Here is a 26,344-nt window from a genome sequence, read left to right on the forward strand (position 1 = left end):
GGCCTTTCATCCTGGGCAGCAAAAACAGCTTCTTACCACACACATTTCCTTTAGTGGGCACCAGCGGCATATTTTTTTTATTTCTAAATTCCTGGGGTTTGCCTTAAAATATGCAAACCATTTGATTTTCAGGAATTCTCCATTAGGAGATTGATACAGCAATGTATTTCAGAAATTACCTTGATTAACCTTGCACAGGCAATAAGTGTAAACATTTTAACACCTTTCAAACTGAGAAATGAGCCCTATTTGCAGAGCGCAATTCTAGATTCAGCAATTTGCATCTTAGAGTCTGCAGTGCCCTGTTCATTTCCTAGAAAAACGTGACAATCAATTTACAACGGCCCCTGAAATGAAACAGAAAGCTGCTGTTCCTTAAGTGGCCTTATCTGACAAGGCAGCATCAAATGAAGATACATAAGTAATTATTTTTCATTTCCACTCTGTGCTGCAAACAACCGTGTTTTCTGGAGTCCCTCCTTCAGCAGCAGAAACTTGGAAATGCTCCACCTGCTTATGTTTGCTGATAGACGCCAGAGGAATTTTCACTTCATCTGTTTCACAGATGCTTAGCCTCTTTTCTCAAGACACATCATACAAAAATGTCTCCAAAATAATTAGCAGGATTTTAGTCGGCATGACTGTGTGGCTGCACGTAAAGTAAAGCTCAGACAGCTCTTAAGAAATCGAAGCCCTGGAATGAGTGTCTGGGACCTTAACAGCACTTATTTAAATCTTCCTGCTTGACACATTTATAGTTTTTCATGTAGTCGAAAGGGCAAAGGGGTTGGTATGCAGAAAGCTGCTACAATGTGAGAAACATCATGAACTTCCATAACCTCTTGTACTTATACTGACATGAAAGTAATAGCCAGTGGAGAACAAACATGCAATCTAATTCAAAGAGGGGGGAAAATTACGCAAAGATCTCTGTAATCATTGTCTCTATGTCTCACTTCAAAATAAAATTCACTGCCTTACTGAGGAGCTACCTGAATAAAAATAGTCCTATGAAATATGTTGCAATATTATCATATTTAATTGAAAGATGCCCCTTGTTTGGCCACTTGCCTGTCAGTGCAATCATCAAGCAGGGCTCTTGACCATCCCAAGCCTGCGCCCCCTCTCTGCTCTTCACCATCCCCAGCAAGGCCCCCACCAGACAGCCAAGCCACAGGCAGCACATGAGGACTCGACTGCAAAATGAGGGCACGCTAACAAATCTAAAGAGACAGCAAGAATGCCTCGTGATCCAAGACCAAGTCCAGGGGATAAATTACCTAAACATCTCTGGTTGCACACTAGACTCCCTGAGAGTCCTCTAGTGCCACAGTGAAGGAATCAAATTGCAACCCTTTTGTCCAAAATGAAAGGAATTCAATTGCCACTGCATAAAGTCTTGTTGAGAATATTTCAAAGGGCCACAAGTCACCAATGACTGATTTCAGGTCTATTGTCACATGCAATTGTCCTTAAAATGGACAGGACGGGAGGGATCTAAGGTATGGGATGGCCAACCCTCTACCCAAAACCTCAACCCAGAGAGCTTTTGCTTTCCTCTGTTTCTGTTTGGACATAGGTAGGGCTTATCCCTGTTGGCTTAGGTTATCAACATGACAAAGGCTCCAAAAAGCTGCTGCAGGTGTTCACCCCATAGCCCGCAGGCACAGGCAGCTGCCCATTTTAGGGATGGTGAGACACCTGGGAGCACACACAGGAACCTCGGGACTGCCCCCCATGGCTGGGGACACTGCCAGGGCCAGGGTCAGAACTCAGAGAGCAGGGCCAGGAAGGGCTCTTGAGGCCCAGGACAAAGCCAGACATGTCCTCACTCTTTTCTGTATCCAGACGGCAGCAGGGGCCACCTGGCCCTAAAGGATGGAGGGTAGAGGACACACATAAACCAGCCCTACTCCGCTCAAAATGGCCAGCAGTCACCAAGGAAGAGCAGATAGCCTCATTACAGCCCTGAACCAGAGCCCTGGGAACGGCTCGGGGGGGTGACAGCCATGCTGGGCCTGGGGCAGCCCCATGACCAAGAGATGTAGTCAGCATCCAAGGGAGGTACACAGATATCCCAAATCTGTGGCCTCATAATTCCTATTTATTTATTTATTTATTTACCTATTTAACCCAGGCTCACTTGCTTTTGACAGTACCAGACACAGAAACTGAAAAGCTGACACAACTGCAGCTGCAGGACCAGGACACAGAGGTCCCACCATGTGTCTTCCTGTCCATGTTTTATTTAGTGGCCCACAAACAAAACAATTTTTTAAAAGGCCACATTTGCACCTTGGGTAAACGTGTCCGAGAGCATTCAGTGGAGCACCACAGCAGCATGAGGCAGCGGAAGCCGTGCCCAGGGAGTCAGGGCTGGGCAGACTGCGAGGCCAGAGAATTCCTTGGGGGCTACAACCATTCGAAGAAGCTCCACGAGAGGCATCACCCTGCCAAATAATGCCCAGTGGCTGCTGGGGTGTCATTCAGGGCCCTCGAGACCACTGGTGGCCGGGCTGGGAGCTGGGACGCACAGGCACCACAGCACGGGACTGTCTCTGGAGAGGTGCCTCCCGCTCCAGCCAACAGCCCACGAGAAACCCCTGTGCAGGGCACAGCTACAGCAACAGCCTGCACTGGTCCCTTGCTTTGGGACAAGTGCCACCCTGAAGACACATGTTGTCTGCATAAAACTGGTAACATTGAACAAAACCCTATACACGCAGATAAGGAAAGTTTTGCAGAACAAAAAGCTAAGAGCAGTTCATCAGTAAGTCACTGGTAATTAAAGTCATTCAGTTTATCCTCACTATAAGGAAGTGCTGTAAATGGTTCCAAACTTAAATTACATATACAATATATTTCTTAGATGTATATATTTTTTCCCATTTGGGAATGCAGAGTAATACAATTTATTTGGCCTTGTATGAAGGCCTGCAAATGCAACTCAAGGCAAAGCTATGGGGTGAAAACACACCTTCCTTTAAATTACTATTAGGCTGTTTCATAAAAATCATTTCAAAAATTACTTAATACTTTTAATGTTTCTGCCTAATAACAAATGACAAACAGCACTGGTTCCCATAGGCTGTATTCAATTACTTTCATTTTATTAACGGACTGCTTTCAATCAATAGGAATTCCAAGCCACATGTCAAACTAGAATGCCAGATTCTTAAATGATATAACTTAGCATGGCAGTTCAGTCAAAGGAAGTATGCCAATTTATACCATAGCAAAGCCAACCCAAAAACTGCATCCCATTAATGATAATTCCCATGGGGATTCTGGCTGCTGTGGTTACAAACAGCTGACAAAGCTGAAGTGTTTTATTGCACTATTTGTAAGAAAGAGTCATACATCAGCACAGGGGAATTACTCCCAGCCTACAGATAATTCAGTCAAAAAAGCAGCTTTCATAAAGAACTAAAACCAGTTCGGTTTTCTGCTCATCCTATTTCAGAGAACACTCAGAATCAACTTCAACGATATTCTCAAAATAATCACAACACACACACACACTTATTTTGTTTTCTATTTTCCTTATCATCTGTCCCAATTTACTACTCAACTGTACCAGTCTTTAGGAAGATCTTTCTCTAATCTTGGGGATATTAATTTAAATCTGTTTCTGACTTGAAACTTGCTTTTTGCCCTTTTAAAAAATAAATTGCGGGATAGGGGGACCCACAACAAACACTGAAATAAAACAAGTCCCCAGGGGTGAAAAACATCCCATCAAATAACAACTCATTGAAAAATCTTTCTCAGCAAACAGTTCAATGAATCTTCAGTGAACTTTATAAAGTACACTTATAAAGACTCTTTCAACTTGTTCATCTTCCAAAATTTGCTCATTTAAGTTAGTGTCCTTCTACTTTAAATGCTTGTGTATGGACATCTATTAAATGTAAGGTTATCTACACCTCAGGTTTGGGATTATAAAGTCAGAGCACTGCCATGCCATTTAAATCTTGAGAGCACTTTAATCAAAAGATCATGTCAGCATGCCCTAGCTGATTAATTCAGTAATTCTTTTTCCTCAGTGCGCTATGCTCTAGCACTCAGAAAGCATTCCTAGGAACTATCAGGAAATAAACATCACCAATAAACATCAGCTTCCAAAAAGGGATGGACCACAACCTCAGTGGGAATTCTGTTTCATCAAAGTTAACAGGGTACTACCAATTCAACATTAGTTTTTCACTCACTGATAAAACATGATAAACTCAATTCCAAATTTACATTGCTGTGACATTCAGTATTTTACTTCTGTGGCAATATATATCATTTAATAGGATCTTGCTGTGAAATGACTGTAGCTGAATACCAGAGATTCTTGGGTTAGTAATACAAGGGAAGTTCTTAACTTAGAGGTACTTACTCATTTTACAAACCAGACCGTAAATTTTAAACTTGATCTGTCTCCTTTCTTAGAGAAAAAAATAAACAAACAAAACACCCTCGTACTTCTGTTGCACCTGTTATCCCTATACAACTTAGAGTACCAGAGAAGAAAGCTTACTGAATTACCACCAGCCTCAAGTCAAATATTCACTGTAGTTTTCAATAAAGGTAATTAATCAGCAATAGATAACATGCATCAGGCCTAAAGTTAGTTGCCCAGAAGTATTGCAATGGTTAAAGTTATGAACTTTTAATTAACTGTGCAAAGAAAATAATCTTTTAATAAAATAAATAAATAAATAAATATTATCAATCTCAGACACTGACATCCAAATCCTGGAATGGAAAGACTGATTTCTCTTCTGAGCTAATATATTTATACAGCACACTGCATTGCAGAATATATTGCAATAGTACAAGGAGAACAGGATTACTCCTGGAACTAATAGAAACAGAGGTGGCACAAAGGACCTTCCTTTCTCTTATGACATGAAGCATTTTGGATTGCAACATTAATCTACATTCCAGCAGCCTGTGCACCTTCAGGCTTGGCCACTGGTACCTCATCTGCAGGAGAATGGATCTGTAATCCAATTTCAGCCTGCTTGCTTGCCAGTGTCGTTTGCTCCAGTGGGAAGCTTTCGGCACGTAGGACTGGCCCCAAATAAGTACTGCTGGGTTTGAGCATAGTACAGCTGTAACCAGAGATTACAAATTCCCAAGAAGGCTCGTGTTGGCTCGAACTAGTGTAAGCAGTGGGTACCCAGTGCCAAATGCAAATTTTGCAGTATTCTAATGGAAATCGAAGAAACAATATCCATGGCTTCAGGGGAAGAGCCGCACAGAATACCTTCACAGAATCAGCACACACGCTTTTGTTGTGAAAAAGCACATCTGAAAAGATCTGCCAACACCTCTCCCGGCACATTTCATGGGAGGTGCCCATTGCAACAATACGAGGGAGCGACAACCGCAGAACCAGAAGTTTTTTGATTCTGCTGAAGAATAACTTGATGTGCTATGAAGGAAGGGTGCCTCCTCCTGAGAGCCAGCTCACAGCAGGGTCCCTAATGCCCCGAGGGCCATGGAGAAGCAGCAGCTTCCTGTGTTCTCCAGCAACACAAACCACAGCTCCATCCTTCCACTGCGACAGCCACACAAAGATGGAAACATTTCTCAAGGACGCACTAGAACAAAACAACTGACGGTGACTGCAGCATCTGCTCAGCGTAGCCAGCATAATAAATTTCAATCTCATTTTAATTTTTATATGTCTAAAGCTATTAGGTCTAAGATATTTGAACTTTAATTATTATGGAAGCAATTAGCTCCTATGACCAGAAGGCTTTGCCTGAACAATTGCAATGAGCACAGTATTTTCTACAGCATAAAAAATAAATACCCTGACACATCTGTGGCTATCTAGGACCTTGCAACTGCGACTGTGCTTCACGCTTGTGTCCTGGCTTTGTGCCAGACTGCAAAAGCTGGAACTTACCGGCTGGCATAAGCTATATGATATTGTAAATGTGTGTAACTGAAGATTATCCCCTAAGGTATTCTGTAAATTTGGAATTTCAAAATTTAAATATTTCCTGCTGTAGAGAGATTAAATTGGGTTTGAAATTTAAATATTCTTTCAGAGAAAACTATTTTGGTACGTTATCTCCTACAAAGACAGCTATAATTAAACAACAGCTCCAAGTACACTGAAAAGTGATATTTATAAAACTGACAAAACAACTTACATTTGTGTTTCAAGATACAGAAGTATTCTACAGAGCTCTGTGCATCAAAGGAATTTCATTAATATATATTGCTTTTTAGTACCTTCATTCAAGGCGTTACTACTTAATGGAAGTATGCATTTTAATTCTCATCATCTTCTTCAGTTTTCCCCTTGCGTATTTTATCCACAGCACAGTGTGCCCACAAAGCTTTCCCCCGAGCTCTGGTGAGCTGATCTGACCTCTGCAAACAGGGCTGCTGGCAGAGAATGGCAGCTGAGCAGCAGGGGACAACAGAGCTGCTTCAGAAGGGGCTTGGGGATCTTTCTGGTTCAGAAATAATACAGAAGTACAAATCACCCTAAGTAAAGAGTGACTGAGCATTCACCTGCACACAGTGCCTGGCCTCCTCAGTACCTCACAAACTTCCCTTTGCTTTTACAAGCAAGGGTGGAAATTCAGGAATGGACAGTGCTTGTTCTTAACCAGATCACAGAGAGTATTTTTAATTCCTATACGTTGGCATTTTACACAGTGCTCTTTAAATGCCAATCACTATCTCTTCCATAACTGAAAGAAATATAAACTGTTTAGTGCCTTGTTTTACACTAAGAGGTTTGATTTAGATGACTTCTGCTGATAAATACCATTTGCTAACAAAATCAAGGGCCAATGACTTCCAATTCAAGCTTTTGTTGAATCACAGGCAACTAATAATGTCAAAGCTCTAAACCCAAAGCAAGTGCTAGATTCCAACCAAAGGGATTTCTGTTTAAGTTTAAAACATTTTCCCAGGCTCCATATCATGCATTGTCACCCACTTTCTTCACTGGGACCCAATGCATCCACTACAAGGGCAGAACTACAACAGTAAGAACAAACGTAATGTACACAATTGCTGTGCTAGTGATAAAATACACGCACCAAGCAAAGCACAGTATGCCAGTGGATGCTATGACTTTCTATACCCTTGTGTTTTCAAGGGGATTTTATTGTTTAGGGGTTATTTTCTACAGTCTACTGCCAAAGAAAACGGGCTCGGACGCTCACGTATCTGAGCAAAGTCTGGCTTACTCAGTGCAACCTTTCTACTCCTATTTACTCATGCAAGACAAAGCAGTGCTGGGAACCAGTCTGTCCACAGACAAAGTCTAGGACCCTGAGCCTTGCTCTGAGGAACTGAGGAGACCCCTCAACACAAACTGTCAGCACTGGGGCAGGGGGACCTCTCTTCCCAGGTGCCCAGTCTGTTTGCATGGTCCCCAGCAATTAGAAGCCTTCCCATGCAGCCCAACAAGTAGGGACCACAGTCCCCTGGTCCTCCTGAAAGTGCGCACACACACACCTATTTTCAGCATATTTTCACACATCTTTATGAAACTCAATTCATGCCCTGATCTTTCTGACAACATGCCCAGCCGTGAGCTTCCACCATCTGGAAGCAAACCCAAGGGGAACCACAGGGAGAAGACCCTGCACCCAGGGTATTTCCAGCCCTTTGCTGGCCACAAACATGCAGGGGAGCTTCCAGAAATCCTCCCTGTCACCAGTGCTCTCCTCCCCAGGTGGTGGTCTTACTCTTTTCATGGAGCTCTTTAAAACTGAGACACACTTTCTCGGTGAAAATCCAAAAGGAAATCGAAATAGGCAAAACTGACTTCCTTTAATTAATATACATATATTCAGAGCAAGGTTGCTCCGCTGTACACAGAAAACAGACTTCTTCTATGAAAAAAACTTTCTTCTATGAAGGTAGTTAAAGCAGAAATATAAAGCTGACTGCAATATTTGACCACTTTTAGATGGGATGTAAGAACTTCATGAATAACAAGATGCCCTTTACTTGAACCGTGGCTTGAAAAATGTCACCAGTGCAAATGCTAAGGAAAAAACAAATACCACCAACATATCTGACAGGACATAAGACATAACTTCTACCGCTCTTGGTATACATTCTTCTTACAATGCCACTTCAGCAATAAGCAAATAAAGCTATGCCAAAATACATCCAACACAGCAAAACTGAACACTGAAGAAGATACTATTTAAAGCAGGCTCAGTTAAAGATTAATTCAATTGCTTTACCCAATTTATATTCTCCACCTAAGACTCCTGGACATCAGGAAATGAAGCATCATGGTGCTTTAACAACCTTCTGCACTTGCATCTAGCCTTCATGTTTCTATTAGATCCTCTGCACTCATTTAAAGTATAAACTCGCACTGACATAAATGGGTTTTCCATCCATGTAATTAAAAAAATCATATGCAAGAGAGACTCTTTCCTAAGCTGAGGGCAGGCAGTGTCAAACACCCTGCAGTGAGGGCTGCCTGAGGGCTGCTACCATCCTGCACAGCTCATCCCACCTTGCTCACAGCAGAGCCCACAGCAAAACTCAGCAGCTTCACAGGTATGAGGCAGGACCTTGCCATAAAGGCATGTTTTGAAACAGAAATAACATGCAACTCCCCATTTTCAATGTTAAAACAAGATTCAGCCACTAAAGTCATGTTTCAAGGTTTCTGCAAGCAGTTTACTCTTCCACAACTTCAGGATTTTTTTTTTCTTCTATTTCTATAACACTAAACAAATAAGAAGTAAAAAAACATAGTTATTTTTATATAGCATGCATGTTGGGTTATTAGTTTATTTGATGCACATCACCTTTGGGAAACACATCATTACAGTCTCTACACCTCTCACCAACGAGCACTTTATCTAAATAGAGTGAAGGCACTAAGTTTTGCCCCATGAAAGAAGTCATGTGTGTCCTTTTGGTTCACTTTACAAGGGGAGAAAGAAGCAGAAAAACAATCTCTCAGTTCACAATACAAAATAAGTAATGCTTAAGGAAAACAGTAGAAGGCCTTTAATAAATCAAGAACAAAAAACCATTCTGTGCTTCCAGCCCAGATGAAACACGATGGAAAACAGCAGGCTGGGGAGTGATGGTACAATTAGCTTTTCTCACTTGTTTAATTTTCTTCTTTATTAAAGTTAATGGTCATCTTAATATTACAGGCCTACAAAATGGTAATGAAGACCAGCCAGCTAGTGGGACTTATATTTACAGCTGCACTCAAAACAATCACCCTTGACCATTCTATAGAAGCAAAGAAAGCACTTTTATTGAGTTTTTAAAGTATAAAGTGAGGTGGTTTTTAAGAATAAGTGCAGCTTCCAGACAGCTATGGTTCCAGTAGCCAAAAGAGCAATAAACTTTCAACAGGAGTAGGTTTTTTAAATTATTTGTGGAAATTTAAGTAAAACACAAGATTTTTAACTACCCCTTTATGTCACCTGGATTTTACCATCCCAGAGAGACTATGGATGCATTTTCAGCCATTTTGAGTCAATAGGACATAAAACCAGTAAAGAGTACCTTGGTCTCTGGTCACTGACATGAGGAACAGTGTTCTTGTTGCGTTTTGTCTGATTCAGTATGAAGACACAAAACCAACCCATAACGGTAAAACAATTACAAGGCAGCAGAGGGAAGCCATTTGATCACGCTTCATCGACCCAGAGCTAAAACTTAGGCACTGGGGACCAATGGAAGAGAAGAGGAATGAGGCTGAAATTGCCACCACCAAATCCATGCTGTATGGGCTGTTTGAAACTGGGAGGATGGCTCATCAGTTTGAACATTTTCTGGATGCTGAAGGTCCCCAAGGCCTAGCAGATGCTGTACCCCTGCATGCTCAAGCGGTAACAGATTTGGCCACCGCAGGCTGAGCTGATTAGGAAGGGACATCAGTGGAAGAGGTTGCATACACCAGAAATGATGGAAAAAACAGCTTTGGAAAGTCTGGTCCACAGGGAAAAAAGTAACATTATAAGTTTTAAAAATGCAATGACCAATAAAAGCAACAACACAGCATTACTAAATTTGCTATCGAGGCATGTAGGGTAGAGTAAAAATGAGGTATTTTGCAAGTATGTAGTAAGAGACAGTCCTGCTGCAAGGCCTTTGCAATCAAAATTAACAAGGCAGCAAACCAAAAATAGGCAGTAATATCTGAGAAGACATTATTCCTAAAAGACTCCCTTACACAAGGAATTAGAATCAGTCTGAGGGGCAATTTTAAGACAATGTTTCATTTTTCTAATTTGTATCCCAGTGAGAAACATTGAAATTCTAAAGATCATAATTAAATCTCAATCAATCTTACTCTCTATTCATGCTATAAGCTTATTATGAGCTTTCCCCAATGTCCTAGGGTGACTTTATGATGCTGAATTGTATCCCCATTTGTCTGCTTAGCCCTTGCAGACCGGACTTCCAGTCTCTGCTGCACTGCTGGTCATCCTGTTGCTCAAAGCATGTGAGATAATTTCATGTGCGTGAAGGTTGATTAGTAGGGCCCACAGGTGATCGAGTTGCCTCTAATGGTGAAAGCTACTTTTGAAAAAAGGGGAAAAATGGGAGAAAGACAGAGAGACAGAGGGGAAAATGAAAACTGTTGGCAGCAGCCAGTAAAGCCAGAAGAGCAGGTACAAGGGAAACAGGCTGGGGTTTTGCTGAAGGGACCAGAGCTGCTGCTGGAGGCCAGGCACAGGTCAGGGCATCTAAGGCACTGCTCAGCTGTCCCAGAAAACACCCCAAATCCAGTTCATAGGTTGACAAACCTGTTCAGCATCAGGTGTGCCCCAGAGTTAAACCAGTGAAGGCTGGTTTCCAACTGCTGACACTACACTGGTGCCACAGAAGCCCAGCAGTGGCCTTGGCCCCACTGTCATCCCCAGCCTGCAGCCAGCTTAGTACAAGAAACACTTTCTTTCTGCTTTGGGAGTGAAGCTATTAAGCTATTCTGAAAGACCAAACTCCGTTTATTTATGTTACTTCTTGTCTACTTTTAAATCTCCGTCAGTATGCGCAACACTTGGTTTTAAAACACTATTACCCCACAAATGCCATTTATACAAATTGTTAAACAAGATTTTCATCAATCTTAATTTAAAATACACCATCACAGAAGTTTCCACGTCATACCTTCCACAAAGCCTGAATTAATAAGCTCACCAAATCAATCCAATAAGACAGGCAAGCAATGAGTATTATTCCTGTAAATACCATATCACTAAAATATATTTTCCCATTTCATTAAAGTATACTCATAAGAATACAATTCTTTATTGTATTATTTAATTATTACATTATTATTTAGCGCTGTTTATGCTCCTCTCAGCCTCCCAGGCTGCTGAGAAAAGCTTGTCCACTGGTGGGAACTGGAGGAATAAGATTGCCTGACCCAGTGCTGATTATTCAGCAGTGACTTCACTTTGAAGAGTCTTCCAATAAAAAGGAAAAAAAAAATTTAAACCTACTACATCACTTTAAAAATTGCAGACAGCATTTTTAACCTCTGTCCTTTTGCATTACTGCACCAATGCCTGGAAAAGCTACAGCAGGAGAGAGAAAGTCATTTAGGCAGCTCCCTTCGTGCCACCACCATGGCTCAAAGGGACAGAAATCAAGAAACATTAGAATCAATATAAGTCTATTACAACATTAAGGAAGAATAAACTACGCAGAACTTAAAAAAAAATCTGTTAAAAGGCATGGAGAAAGCAGCATTTCTGAGTAGAGAATAACTTATTTTCTGGAGGTACTCCAGATTTTGGATTTCCATCTGGTGGTACTTAGTGCTGGGATAAGCAAAAAGGCGGTTTCCAGATGAAACACAGGAGTGCCCATTTGACATGAAATACCTACAGGCAGGACAGCCACAGTCAAATTGAAATCCCTAGGATCTGAAGAAGAATGGACACTTTTTTATATACACACATCTAAATCACACTCGTACCCGAATGGAAAACATGCTCTACTAAAATAAAATCAAATCAGAACCTGGGACTGAAAGTGTGGTCCAGCTCCTGACAAAAGATTTATTCTCACTCTTTTTTGTCATTCCTCAGGAATGGGTGGTTTAGCTTAAGCTGAGACTTGCCATTTGCAGGCACACAATAAGTCAGTTGGGTTTTTCCACTCTCTGAAGCAGCTGCCGACCTTAGCCCTTGGTGATCCAGCATTCATAAATGTCACACCCGTTGCAGGGAAGAGGCAGGATGCACACAGGTCTCCAGCTGTGTGTCCCAGAGAAATGGCAGCTCTCTGGGCAGTGCATCCCAGTGCCCTGCCTCAGTATCCTCAGCTGAAGGAGGACGAGAAGCTGCAGCTCCTCGGGCCAGAGACCTGCCCGCCAGCTACTGCAAACCGTGGTTCAAATAAAGCAAGTGATACCCCAGGAAAAGCAGAGAGGCTGAGTACTTTACTGTACCCAGAAATCCTGCTCTGATTTAGGCTGTGTGGGCCTGCACCACTCTGATCCCAGGGCTGTCACTCCCCATATCCAAACAGGGCTGGTGGGTAAAGGAAGGCAGGAAGGTGCCTTTTGGAAACTACAGCCCCCAAATCAACCCACCTGACTGAGCAACCAGCACCACAGACTTCACACACAAAAATGTGTGCACCTAAAGTTCTGTGCTGCCTAGATCAGTGCTAATACTACCCATTTCTGCTGCTTGGGGAAATCATGCCCACGAGTCTAGAAGGGTGAGAAGGACAACAAGCACATCAGACCCAAGCAGGCAGGTGTAGACATGCGGTTACAGAAGGAATGAGTTTTTAACCCTTCTGTTATAAGTAAAAAATATATTTGAGAAACCACGATGGCAAAAATGTTCCATCAGATATGGAACTGGACAATAAAGAAAAGCTCTCTGAATTTGTTCAATTGTTTAACTTTCCAGATTTGGTGGGGGTTCCTCTAGATTACTTCAAACTAGACATTTCCCTGCTATTCTTAAAACCATCCCATTGAATTACTAAATGAGATTAGATCTCAGCAAAAAGGGTTTTTTCTTCAAAATTCAGCAGCTAACTGCAAATGAAAGCAAAAAGAGAACCCTGCCTTGTGATGAAAGGACAAGGAAAGGAGCAATTACATCAGAAAACCAATGCCCAGACCTCTAAACAGCAAAGCAATTGCATGTGTCAAGTTCTTGCAACAAGATGGTGCCAGCTGAGGCTTAAGTTAAAACTGTGCAATAAAATTAGATGTCTGGAGCCTCTGATAGCAAATGATGCTATCTCATTAATGGGATTACACAGAAAAATTGGAGGGATTTCAGTCAAGAGGAATAAAATGATTAAGGATCAAAAAAGCGTGACTCATGAAAGCAAGTAGAAACTGGATGCTGTGCTCTTGCCTGGAAAGTCCAAGTCTCAGAACCAGACAGGCCTGGTGGTACCAGCAACACCACAGCATCTCCTGCCTTGCATCCAGAATAACAGAAATAGATCGGATCTGCCAGAGCAAAAAATCATATTATAAAATTCTAGCTTTTTTTATGGCAATGCTACTATTGCGTCAGTCATTAAAAAAAAAAATGGAGGGGAAAGTAGACAGAAAAGTTAATTACCTATTAACAGTGGGCAGTAAGAACACATTTAGTCAAGAAAAAAGAGGGGGAAAAGAAAGAAGTTCTGACTACAGACACTGGGTAAAATTGAAGCCTTTCAGTTATTAACAGGAGAGGATTTCTTAGCCACAGGAACAACACACACATCGAATCATCTTCGCAAGGCAGGTACTGAAAATCACAACAGCTGAATCACCTGAAGAGGGCCTGGCCACTACCCCAGAACCATCATAAGACTCCAGCACTGACAGGAGATAAACTAGCTATAGGGGAAGGGGAGAAGGAAAAGCAGCGCAAGAAGGAAAATGGGAGTGTTGTGGTAGCAGATGTTCCCTAGTCAGCACTACTATGCTATACTGCAGGAAAAATAAATGAATAAATAAAAGAGATCTAAATATAGAATGAGATTCTCTTCACTGAAGGGTTCAACATCTCTCTGCAATTCTTTTCCAATTGAAGAACTGTAAGTTGAATAAAAAGCCTCATTTAAATTCTATACACATTCACAAAGATAAACTGATTTCAGAAAGCATTATTATGCCTGACCTCTCCCACTGGGGGTGAAAGCCAGATACTTTGTAAACCATTTTGATCATAGCTAATATTCCCTAAAAATTCATTAGATGTCAACACAAAGGACAAAAAGTATCACCATGGAAGAGCAGATGCTACAAGCTACTATACAAAGCATATTAGAGTTGCTTCCCCTGCATTCCTCTGCATCAGCACAGGGCAGCTCTGCTTCAACACCCAGCCAAGAGTCCTGTTCCTGGCTGTTGTGACAGGCAAAGAGTCAAACGCTTAGGAAACGACACTTCCCAAGAAGAAACTTTGCTGAGGAAGTGCCAGGCCTGGAGGTGCCCAAGTACAGCATGCCAAGAGAAGCAGGGGAAAGCAATTTCTTCCCACCCCACCTCACTCACATCAGATCCCCCAGCAGGGAAGAGTGTGTGTGCATGTATTTGTGTACACTCTGTGTCAGGGAAGGCGTTTAGGACACTTAATTGCACTTTGGATCTCATCCAGCACACACAGCATCAAGCAACAGCTCTCCTGGAGTTACCACTTTCCAGAGCAGGGGAGTCTGAAACCCAGTTCTCTCCATTTTCACTAAGACCCTCGAGCGCAGGTGGATACTCCCTACACCTGGCAGCCAGGCTGGGTGAAGGGGAATTGGTTGCCAAGCCCCAACTTGCAGCACAGGCTAGACTGGTACCCAGCTCAGTCTGCAAGGCTGACCATGGCTCTGCAAGGCCAGGCCAGCTCTGTGATCAAGGAAAATGACTCCAAGAAAAGATTCAAACAGAGCAGATCTGTTTCCTATTTTTATATGGTTTCTTACCACAGAAGAATACACTCAAGGCTCTTAAGCCATTAAACTTTTAAGAAGAGGAATAGCCTTGCAGAAGCTCTGCTTTGAGGTAACTGGGCAAATTGATCTTGTTTCTTAACCAAATCAAGAGGTAAGTCTCCTGCCCCTCTTTTTCCTTTTTTATCTTTAAAAACCCAAACAAACAAAGAAAAAAACCCAGCCAAACTAACCTCAAGTTTTAGGCTGCAACACTAGCCCTTACAGAAATCAGGTCACTGTTTACAACCAGCAGTTCATCACAGGCTATTAGAAATCCTCCACAATTTGCATCATGACATGTAACCCAAACTCTTTCCTCCTGAAGCCCAAAATTTCTGGTCAGAAATGCTCAATGATTTTTTGATTCAGAAACTTTATAGTCATAGTAGCAATTAACGGAATTTCTAGAACTGTGTTGCCTACTGAGGGCTCCTTAGTGTTCTCACAATCACATGGGACACCTCCACAGTGGTCTCACTCCTTCAGTTTATACTTCCGAGTACCTTGCATCCAGTGTGAGTCCGGGTCTTCATGAGGGGGGTCGTGGTGCACAGCTCAATGGCTTCTGGTTCATGGAAGATCACTGTCGGGAGAGGCTCTTTACGAAGAGTTAGGACATTCAACTTAGTCTTTAACATGGTCTGAAAGTGCTAAACAGAAAAAGAAAATAAATTACCTCCAGTTCTAGTGCAGAAAAATGAGAGTTAATAATTGGACGTGTCTGCATGTTTCACTTGCTGTTCAATGCCTCGCAAGCTTTCCTGGAGAGAGTTAACAAGTTCTATGACTTAAGAACATTCATTACTATCAGCAGTGTGGAGACTATTTTTAATTAAAAAAGATATACACACACAAAGTGAAAGGATTCATTACAATTCACATTTGTTCCACAAAGGGCCTAAATTCAACCTCTGACCATTTGCAACCATAAAATAAATCTGTTCATGGACCCAGTTCCTCTACTAATGTCTACAGGGAGAAAGAACAGGGGATCAAAGACCATTAAAAGAACTATGGATTCATCCATCTTTGTTCTCCTTCCTCTGTATTTAAATCTCATCCCACTGACCTTTGTAGATGTTACCATTCCCACTGAGCTGAATCCCTCATTGGTTTGCCTTTGTCATGTGAATTTTATATTCTTTTCCTTTGTAAGCAATAGTTCCTGTAGTCTCCAATGTAAATGTCACTCTTGGTACCAATGAATAGATGTCACTCAAAACTTCTCACTTTCTTAAACAGACTCCCCAGGCTTAGGTGAAGAACTATCCAAGTGGACAGTAAAGTCATCAAATGTAAAGTTTCTCAGCAATTGCTTAGACTGAGTAAAGTCAACTCTTGAAAGACTTCCAAATCAATTTTGTGGAATCAGGGGAGTCAAGAGAAATTTTTTAACATTTAGATGTTTCTTTGAACTGACCTTCATTTGAAAAACTGAACATTTTTACATGCTACTACTTATCTAAGGGAGAAAAAATGCAGAAATGAACCAAATCAAGGTAGTAACATGCCACAGCACTGTCTAGTGAAATATGACTTTATCAAAACTTAGTAAGTTGACTTTTATCAAGCAGCAGTTGACCCTTACGAAGCAGCAGTTATTAGACATGTGTGCAATGACGCCAGATTACTTTCATCAAAACTAAAGTATTTGTTCTGACTTTTGATAGGAGATTCTTAACTTGCTTTGCAGCCACCCCTTTTCTGTCTCCACTTTACCTCTGCAAGGCATTACAAGGTCTGGCTTGCAGAAAAAGAGATGCTAAGTGATTTCCCAGAGCCATGCAAGCTCTATCGGAGCTAGAAAATCAACACAGGTCTTTGTTCAGTCCTGTACTTTAGATGAAGGGAGTGTCTATTCAACATTTTATTTATACACAGGGGAAGAATCAACTATTTAGATACTAGGCTGGTTTTCTATGGATTTTCTTTTTTCTTTTTTTTTTTTTTTTGTGGATATGAATATTCCTTTGAAAATGAACTTGCTACCAGATCATAAATATTTTATCATGTGCCAACTGAAAGCCTGTTGATACACTTTTTTAACAGTTTAGTCCTTAGTTGGTCCATGTTTAGGTCTAATAATTGTTATGCTACTGGAAGTACAGCACTTCAAATACTATTAGAAATATATTCAAGGCATATACACTAACAGTCTATGAAAATAGTACTTGTTTACCTATTTCACACATGAAGTTACAGTCTGTTAACAGCAATACTTTAGGGCCTCTGTGGTGTTTGTGCAAGCATTCAGGTTTTCATCCCAGTGAAGCACTCTACTCATACTATTTTTTGTCTGCTCATATTACATGTTACCCCATTCACTCTCCCAAACACAGCTCCAGCAAAAAAGTACACCATTTAAGATGATTATACATTAAAGAATATTCTCTGACATGTTTCTGAAGATAACAGTGCTCTTTGACAGCCAGGATTACTAAACTGACTGAGAAAACCTACTTCGTTTTACCTTTAGGTTACAATTAACAGCCTTTTGTTTGGAGTTTCCTAGGCCTCTCCAGTGGAGTTGTTTGCAAAGGCTGAACAGCAGGTAAAAAGCCGTAACAAGTACAAATCAAGTGGAAGGTTTGAGATGCTGTGTTTGGAGGAGCAGCATTGATTACCAGCTGCAGTGCTGGGCTTGCTGGTCCCGCTGACCAACTGCTGTCTAGTACAGCTTGACTTGCTTTTATCTGTAGGCTCTAGGTCTGCTAACCTGCTGCTGAGGTTGTATTTCTGGAAGAAAAAATATGCAAAAGACAAAGGGTGCTGGAGCATTTAACTTTTCCCTCCCTTGAGTGCTGAAAGAGCTCTATTTCCATAAATGATCTGTTTAGAGCGTTTCTCAAGTAAGGAATGGTCCTTCCCTTAGACAACAGATGTAAAAAACTCCATTTAGCCCTCCTGAGCAGTGAGCTTGGACTTGCAAAATGGTTCTCCTCCTGCTGACATCTCTATAAACTTCAAAGGGACTACTGACAGAAAGGGCACAATTTGACCAAAATGAAGAAAACTACGGCAATGATCTATCGTTTTTTTCATGTCGTGACAACCACATATACAATCTTAAACAAGGAAAAGCCTCCTCTGTGCCTTACAAAGGCAATTCAATACTTGTATGAGCAGCAAGTTGGAGCGGTTGGGTGCCAAAAACACGAGAGCACAATTGGCAGCAAACAGCTGATTAGTTGCCAGAGAAGTGCAGAAAGGACTGGGGGTGGATGCAGAAATAGCCTTTGCTTTGGCCCACAGGGCTAATGCAGACCATGCTGTGCTCCCTGCACAGGTCATGTGATGGCTGCCATAAGAAAATCAAATCTCTGCCAGCAGACATCACGCAGGGAGCCCCCAAATAAGCACGTTATTTAAACACATGCCTAACTTTCACTATGTGAGCAGTCACAGTAAAGCACACGTGGGTAGTCAATGGGATTATTCATGTGCTTTAAGCCAAGAACAGGATAAAGTGCTTTGCTGAACCCATTTCTTAGGTTTCCACTCCAAACTGGCATCTCCTGCAGAAACTGTTGGCAAAAGCTGACCTATAACAGTAGCCAACCTATTTTTTGAGAAGAGGCATTCACTCTCCACTACTGTGAACTCGAAATATTTCTTTAAAGTGTATTAAGTTCACAAAGTTCTTGAAAAGCATGACTTTGGCAATCCGGTGAATAAAGTTTCAGGGAACATTATACCATTCACATTTTACGTGCCAGAACCACTCAGTTCATTTGGTGGCTCTTACACTGAAATTCATCATCAGAAGATATTCTTAGCTGGCATGATTATACCAACAGCTCAAAACTACACATCACTCATTCTTTATCCATTTAGATGGTGCTACTGGTATGACTTTATATTTGAAAAAATGCAAGGAGTAACATCACTGTAAAAAACTGGCAGTAAGTTTAAAAATACCTTGAGCAAATGAAAATACCTCAAATGCCAAAGAAAGCATCAGACCTGTAATTAGCATTGTATTTTCCTAGTTGTTGAACATTATATCATTCAGAGCAAAATTTAACCAATGCTGCCAATAACACTGGACAATTATCTTAATTCAAAATCATACTTTTGAAGGACTGAAGGTCCATAAGTTGAACTATAGTTGAAGGATTCATATAGTTCCATAGTTGAAGGACTCAAGTTCCATCAGTTTATTTTGCTTAGTTTACCCATCTTAATGGCATCCTTTCCCCTTGCAGAAGAAAACCAAATGATGCACAACTGGTTGCCCAACCCCATAACTGGCTAAGACTGTCACAACAGAGGTACTGCCTCTTGCCTCCCTGGTGACCCTCAAAGTGCTTCCTATTTCAATGAAAACTCTGCCACCACTAACACTTTTAGCTACCAGTTAATTGAATATAAGAATCAAGAACTTCTATGTTGTTTAACATATATTTTGTTATCAGCTTGACAGTCACACATTAGCTCTAGACTAACTAGTTCAGAACATGCAACTTGCAAATTTTACGTGCTGCACATTTAGTTCAGGCACAATTTCTGTTGTGGTTAAAACTAAAAATTAACAGCATTTGGGTTTTGGTTTAGTTTGTCAGCAAAAATACAGTAACTTCCAGAACTCAGGCCAAATATCTTGGAGAAAATAACTATGATTCCATGCAAGGAAACATGACTTGGAGGAGAAAATTATGCACTGAAATTTGTAATAATAATGTTCCTCATCTTCAGGTCTTGACAAAACAGTCACTGCTGTTCACAATACTGAGTATTCAGCAGCCAAGCCTAGTGGATCTTTTAATTTTCCTGATGGAAACGAAGGCCCAAATTCAAAAATCTAAGAAAGGGTTTTATATTGGATAGGAGTATATAAATAAATGTCAAGAAAGAGGGGACTGTAGCTCATTGTAATCTGTAATCCAGCAACAGAAGTTAAGCAAAATAAATACATTTTAAAGGTAGAATGGGTTGCAACATGGTGATTGAAAGAAAAGTCTTCAGCACCTTAGCCCTCATCCCTCATTCTCTCTTAACATCAGCATTACAATCAACACATGACTGTAAACTGGCATCACATTTCCAGATGGCCTGAACTTGGTCAATTTTGCCAAAGATGCTCATTGAAGCCATACCCAAAAATGATAAGATATTAACTTATGAAAAAGAGTTATTCTAAAAGTTCAAAGACTCTGGAACAGGGATCTGCCAGAACAAGACCTCTGGGCAGTTCATCCTTCTACGGCACCTACAAAGGAATTCCCAGATGAAATCCATGTTAGTGCATCACCAAAAGATGAAGGGAAACTCAAAAATAATCTCTATAATTTACTATTTCAGCACAAGCACTTCTCTACCTCTGAAACCCATTTAGTTCTGGAATGAACCCAGAACTTTTCAACAGCATCCTACAGCAAGATAAAGCAGCCCAGGACAGGAAAGACACAACAAAGTCAATTGAACTGCAAGAGAATTTTAGAAAGTACAAATGTTCCTTCTCGCCTGTTCCCAGTGGAATTTGACTACCAGCATATCCAGTCTATAGGTACAAGAGGAGATGACAACACAATAGACCTTCAGCACTGTGGTTACCCCATGAGTTACATGAGCACAGCTGTGAGCTGAGGACCACCCAACCCCAAGCCTCCAGCTTTTTAGCAAGGGAAGAACGCGGATCTATATGAAAACTGATCCATTTCAAGGCTTTGTTTTGTTTAAAGCCAATCTGTCCAGTACAGATAAATGTCACCTCTGATCCATTTCTTGTTAAACAAATACTGCTAATACAGTTTAAATACTTCCCCTCCCCCACATTAAACTAATCCATCTTTATTTCTTTTTCCTTTAGTAGCAGTTCATATAAACATCGTACTGAACACTGCAATAAAACCCTCTACAGAAGGGATGGAAGCAATTTATCATGATAAGTCAGATATCATCCCATCAGCAGCCTGCTCCGTAACACAAAACTGACTGGCATGCACAAACCCAAGACCATGTCATGGCTATACTCAAGCAGATCCATCCCAGCCAACCTTCTTGAAACAAATCCAACTCCAGAAATCTGGTTATTAGAAGTTTATCTCAAGCATCTCAAGCTTATCTAGCATCTCAAGACCTATATATTGCCAACCTATCAAAACAAATCCATTCAATCTCATTCAGGTAACAGAGGCTATTTATGTGAAAGATCATATAATTATGTCTGAATTTTCATCTTTCAATCACAAAGAAGTGGCAACATGCAGAAGTGGTAAGACAGGCTTGCCTGCAGGCACCCTGTGATATATTTTGTAAGTAGAGGAGCTTGGGCAGGCTCATGGCACAACTTGGCATGCCTCAGTGGGCTGAGGGCATGGCACCCCCAAGAATCTTGGGACAAAGCATCTGGGAAATGTTCCACAAAACAAAAACTAACCAAAAAACAACCAACCAAGAAAACTTTTGCTCCCCCTCCATATGTCCAATGACCATGCATGGTTGCACATAGGAGACTCAGCCAGTGCCTGCCACCATTTCCCCTCTCATGTCCCCATTCTCCTACCACCGTACCCAGCAGACAGCACAGGAGAGAGATGGGGTGGCAGAGAGAGTTTGGGCACAGAAAGGAGTAATCTGCATTTGACAGGACAAGCTCTAATCTTTATGACAGGACAGCAGGAAGAAGATGGCATCAAAGCAAGCAGGGCATGAGACTTGGGAAAGGAAAGCACCAGGAGAGGCAGCACTACAAGCAGTGTTGCCAGGCAGGGCCTCTCCTGGACTTCTCCTGCCATTAGAGTGTCATTAGGGAGTCAAGGATAAAGCTCTGATGGAAAAACCTGTAGGACATAGAAACAATAGGCACATGAATGGAAAGGGGACACAAGTCTGCAAAGAGAAAAGCATGACAAAGTACACAGGAAACCCAAATCAGCTGAGTGTCAAAAAGCCTTCCAGCGAAGATGCTACTCGATCTTTGCATGCAAGTACCGAGAATTATTTCATCTCACTCTGACCCCAACTTCTTGGGAATGTTCTTTCTCCTGTGGTGACAAGACATATCTCTTAAAAACACATAACTATCAAGGTTTCATAAATAGAACTGGCACTGCCTATCAATAGCTGTGATCACACAGCTGCCTATGTGACAGTGCTCACATTGCCTTGTTTTCTTACAAGTTTAAAGAATTTCTGTTTCCTCACCATTTAATTCATGTGAAACGTTTTGTTCTCAGACCCTGTGTACTTCAAGTTTGCTCTGGCTGAATGCCCCCGCTCTGTTGCCAAGCTTATGCGATTCCGATCAGCAGGATTGCTGCCCAAAAAAAACACAGTCCCAGATAAAAACACCCTCCAAACTGCAGGGAACTTCAGAGCCAGATGAGAATTTCATGACTGATCCTCTAACATCTCTCTATCATCAGTCAAACTAAACCCCAACCTAAACAAATCTAAGTATATAGGATATTCAGAGACCAAGTTCCCAGTTTAGTCACAACTGTTCAGAACCTAAAGCCTTACTACAGAGATTCACATCAGAGTAAAAAGGAAGGAGTCAATATTTCAGGACACTCAAAATCATGAAAATAAAATACAGCCTCCCTAAGGCATGAGTAGAGGAGGAAAAAAAAAGTCACAGTACCACAGTAAAATGTTCTTTCATCAGTCTCAACATTACACTGCTTAAATTCCCAGGCTAACATTTCAGTGGAAATTAGGCATGTTGGATAGAAGACAAACATCTAAATATATCTGCTTGGATTTGGGCTGTTACAGTCTTTTACCTACTGATGACTGTTAAAAATATTTTGAAATAAGCTGTAGTTTCCAATGCCTGGTGTTCATGGCAAATATATTTTATAACAGAACATTTTTTTAGCATCAGTAGAAATAAAGCATTAACAACCTTCACCAATATATCAACAGAGCTGCTCTCATAAATACCTACTACCAAAATTTTGGCCCTAGAAATTACTGTTAAATCTCAAATTCTAATAACTTTGTCACAACTGAACTAGTTCTGGAATTTTAAACTAGATTGCAGCTTCAACGATACCAGAATTTCTCAGTGGAAGCAGAAGAATTTATGAGCTCCAGCATTTTTCAGGACAAATGGCAGTCAAAATACAAATCCAATACAAGTCAAATGGTTAAAAAAAAAAAGAAAAAGTGAAAATAAATTAAGAAATAGGAGCTGACAAGAAAAGACAGAACAAAATAGAACACGCAGCAGCATAGATATGTCAAGTTCATTCACTTTGATTTTGAGCTGACCCCTAAGCTGCTTTCCAACATATTTTTCTCCTAACATGAGTTTCCAGTACATGTATTATTTGGTATAGTTGGCCCAATATTAAAACAATGGAATCCTGCAGCATGAAGGCAGCTGTTGCTTTTTCAATTTGCTCTTGGAGGCTTTCCAATAATTTCTGTGTCAGAGGATGCTTTAAAAAGTTTTTTCTCCTCATTCTGTGCCTGGCACAACAAGCCCGTCTCAGACAATACCTGCCAGACAGCCACTGCATTCTACAGTCCAGCCCTTTCAAAACCAGTGTTTCACTCTGTCACTCTTCCCCTTCATTTTTTGCAATAAATCAATAACTTGGTAAGCAGTTATGTAGTTCAGTGACACCTCTCTTGCCTTGCTAGGACTTATTTCCTGCGACAGGGATGGGGACTGGGAGACAGAGGCACCTGCTACAAATAAGGAATCTGCCCTGATTATTTGCTACAAGTAGCACTGTTTAATACGGTGGAGAAACAAAGTATACAAATTCTTGACAAAAAAGGTTATGTATTGCTTAAATATAAATCAATATAATTTCTAGTCTAATTTTTTTTTTCTTTTACAGCTGCAAAATAACGAGAATCCATTCCTTCCTCTAAAACTATTTTGTCACTGAGTCCTTTGATGCTAAAGTACAGCACTGCCTCTTCCAGGTCAGAACTACCCCCAAGATTTAAACCTGGCATTCCTGAGGGTCTCTGAGAAGGGGTCCTGCTGTTTCCCACAGACACAAGCCACTTCCAAGGGAATGGACCTGCATCTTTAGCAAGTCAGCTTTTTTGGGAAGCCTTCATCAGGGTGCACCCCCTCAGCCCTTGCAAGGCATGAAGAAGAAGCCTGGTGGCTGTAGCCTTTCCCCCCCTGCCATGAGCACCATCAATACCTGCCCCAGAGCACCCGCAGGGAGCTGAGTCTGCCCAGCACTACTGTCCCATCACAAGGAACTTCCCCAGCCCTGACTACACTCATGGGCATTTCATCTCCTGCAACACTACTCCTTTCCCACCTCCAACACCAAATTATCCATCAGGATAATCTCCCAGGATTTATACCTCTACAACCCTTTAAGCAGACAATGCAGAATATAGATGAAAATCGGGTCCCACTGCAGTGCAGATACATAGCCATTACTCCAGGGCAACTTCACACAGTATGTCTTTCCACTTCTTTAAGCCATGAACAAAAGTAGTAGACTAGAGAGCCTACATCAGAAATGAGGGATTCTACAGAAAGTGATCAAAAATATCTTTCTACAAAGTGTCTCATTAATTGCGCAAAACTTCAGAGTTGGATAATTGACAGGATTTGCACCAAGAAACCTTTACAAAAGAAAAATCACACCAATTCATTTACATTCCTGTTTCTCCTCCAACTACCCTACTTGTTAAGCTCAGCCAAAACAGTCAGATGCAAAATTACTCTGCCTTGTCCAGTTCAGAATGAGTCAAGTAAAATGGCTGAGGATGGTGCTCCCCTTTGTTAAGGCCAGAACGCCCCATGGGCAGGACAGCCCTCCAATACCCACACCCTGCAGATATAAAAGTTAAATCTGCATAGTGTTTTCAAGGTTTTTCCAAAAGTAATTAATCTTTTCTGATGCTTCTATTTTTCTGGTTTTCAAAGGACAATTCCTTAGCGCTTCACAAGACAGAGATTAAGCTTCTGACTTCTTGCAATTTAGTCGTTCAAACTCAGAGATACTCAGAAACTCCAGCTTCTCTATTAAAACCTCAGCTTCTTCCTCTTTACTTGTCAGCAAAGTTCAGATAATTTTGCAGAAGCTTAACTAATCCCTCAGCTGAGTATTAAGTATCAAAACGCTAGTGGTTATACATATATATACATATCTACAGTTCGAAGAACAAAGGGGGGGGGGGGAAGGAAACCATAGAAAGAAAAGAAAATCCCTCCAGAAAAGAAATAAAATATGCACCACGAGATTCAACCAGATGCCCTTATCCCCTCAAGGCATGGTTAATATGCTATCTGCCAGTACATATGGGACCAATTAAAAAGAACTAACTCCTCACACAGGCGCTGCAGCGTCACTCTGGAGGAACCCACAATCCATTAAACAAACTCATTCCAAGTAATTCCATTCTGGAAACACGTGCTCATTCATAACCAAATCCCAGTCTTCGGGAATCTCATATGCCATGAAAAAAACAACCCTGCTTCCACAGAAGTCTCTGGCAAAACAATCTGAAGTTCAACAAGAACAGAACTACCCTCATCTTTACTGGTGCTTTACATGTGCTACTACCTGCACCTCCATGAAGAATTACTACCAATTCTTAGAGAAGTAACTGTCTTGGTCTTATACTTCAACATTGCCAATGAAATAAAGTGCACTGAATGATGGAAATAATTAATTGTTTAACTAAAGGAAACAGAAAAGTTCAAAACTATCCAAATGTTCCCTTACAGCAAGACCAGCACAACTGGAAGACTTTAGGCATGTACAAGGACCATCATTCAACCTCTTTAGGTTGTGAAAGCTACTTCCTCTGTTTCCAGCAATTAGACTCTCACTTTTGTCCAATCTGCTCCAAACTTTGTTCAACAGATCAGTGACTTACAAGAAGTGACTTCTACACACAGAAGACCTACAGAATAAAGAATTCCACTCAGCAACAAAGAGGAACATCCTTGTTCTCAGTACAGTCTCAACTTTCCTCCCCTCTCCACTGATTGCTCATCACCACAAACATCATCCATTCTCAGCCACATTATAACCTAAATAATTTTGCATTGAAAAAACCCTGTGTTTTCAAGTTTGGGCTCATCTTTTAGAAATGAAGTTGCAAAAGAAACAGGAATGTAGATGAGAGGGTTGTTTGTGGGGGGGAAGGGTTATTTTTATTATTAAATGCTTGTTCATGCAAACCCTGTCAATTATTGCAAGCAATGTTTTAACTTAGAGCAAATGAAGTAATATAGAACATCAAGATCCAAGGAAAGGGACCTGGGATGTTAAAGCCCTGATCTTCTCTAGATGCAGATCTAAAATATATTCCTGTAATACAAGATGGAAATATTCTGAACACTCACTGCATTTACAGACCCCAGTCTGCCTGTGTCAGGCTGCTAGTTAAAGAGATGTGAAAGAACCAACAAAGTTAAAATATATTAAATGCCTGCCTAGCATTTCCCCACTGTCTTCCTCCTTTGCCCATTCAATTTAACTTCAGAGCATTAGTGATG

The 26,344-nt window shown here is 41.1% G+C and overlaps 1 protein-coding gene across 4 annotated transcripts in view; it reads right to left on the reverse strand.

Moving 5' to 3' along the window:
- Positions 1-26,344, reverse strand: part of PID1 (phosphotyrosine interaction domain containing 1) — an 86,758-nt gene that overhangs the window by 37,525 nt on the left and 22,889 nt on the right. For all 4 annotated transcript variants that reach the window (XM_066193225.1, XM_066193221.1, XM_066193224.1 and 1 more), the window contains exon 2: positions 15,414-15,560. In XM_066193225.1, coding sequence (XP_066049322.1) covers positions 15,414-15,548 — 135 coding nt within the window. In that variant the 5' untranslated portion in view covers positions 15,549-15,560. The remainder of the gene's footprint in view (positions 1-15,413; positions 15,561-26,344) is intronic.

This window comes from Chamaea fasciata, unplaced genomic scaffold (assembly GCF_029207755.1).
Source record: "Chamaea fasciata isolate MVZ Bird 193981 ecotype frontalis unplaced genomic scaffold, bChaFas1.0.hap1 SCAF_11, whole genome shotgun sequence".
NCBI classification, from domain to species: domain Eukaryota; kingdom Metazoa; phylum Chordata; class Aves; order Passeriformes; family Sylviidae; genus Chamaea; species Chamaea fasciata.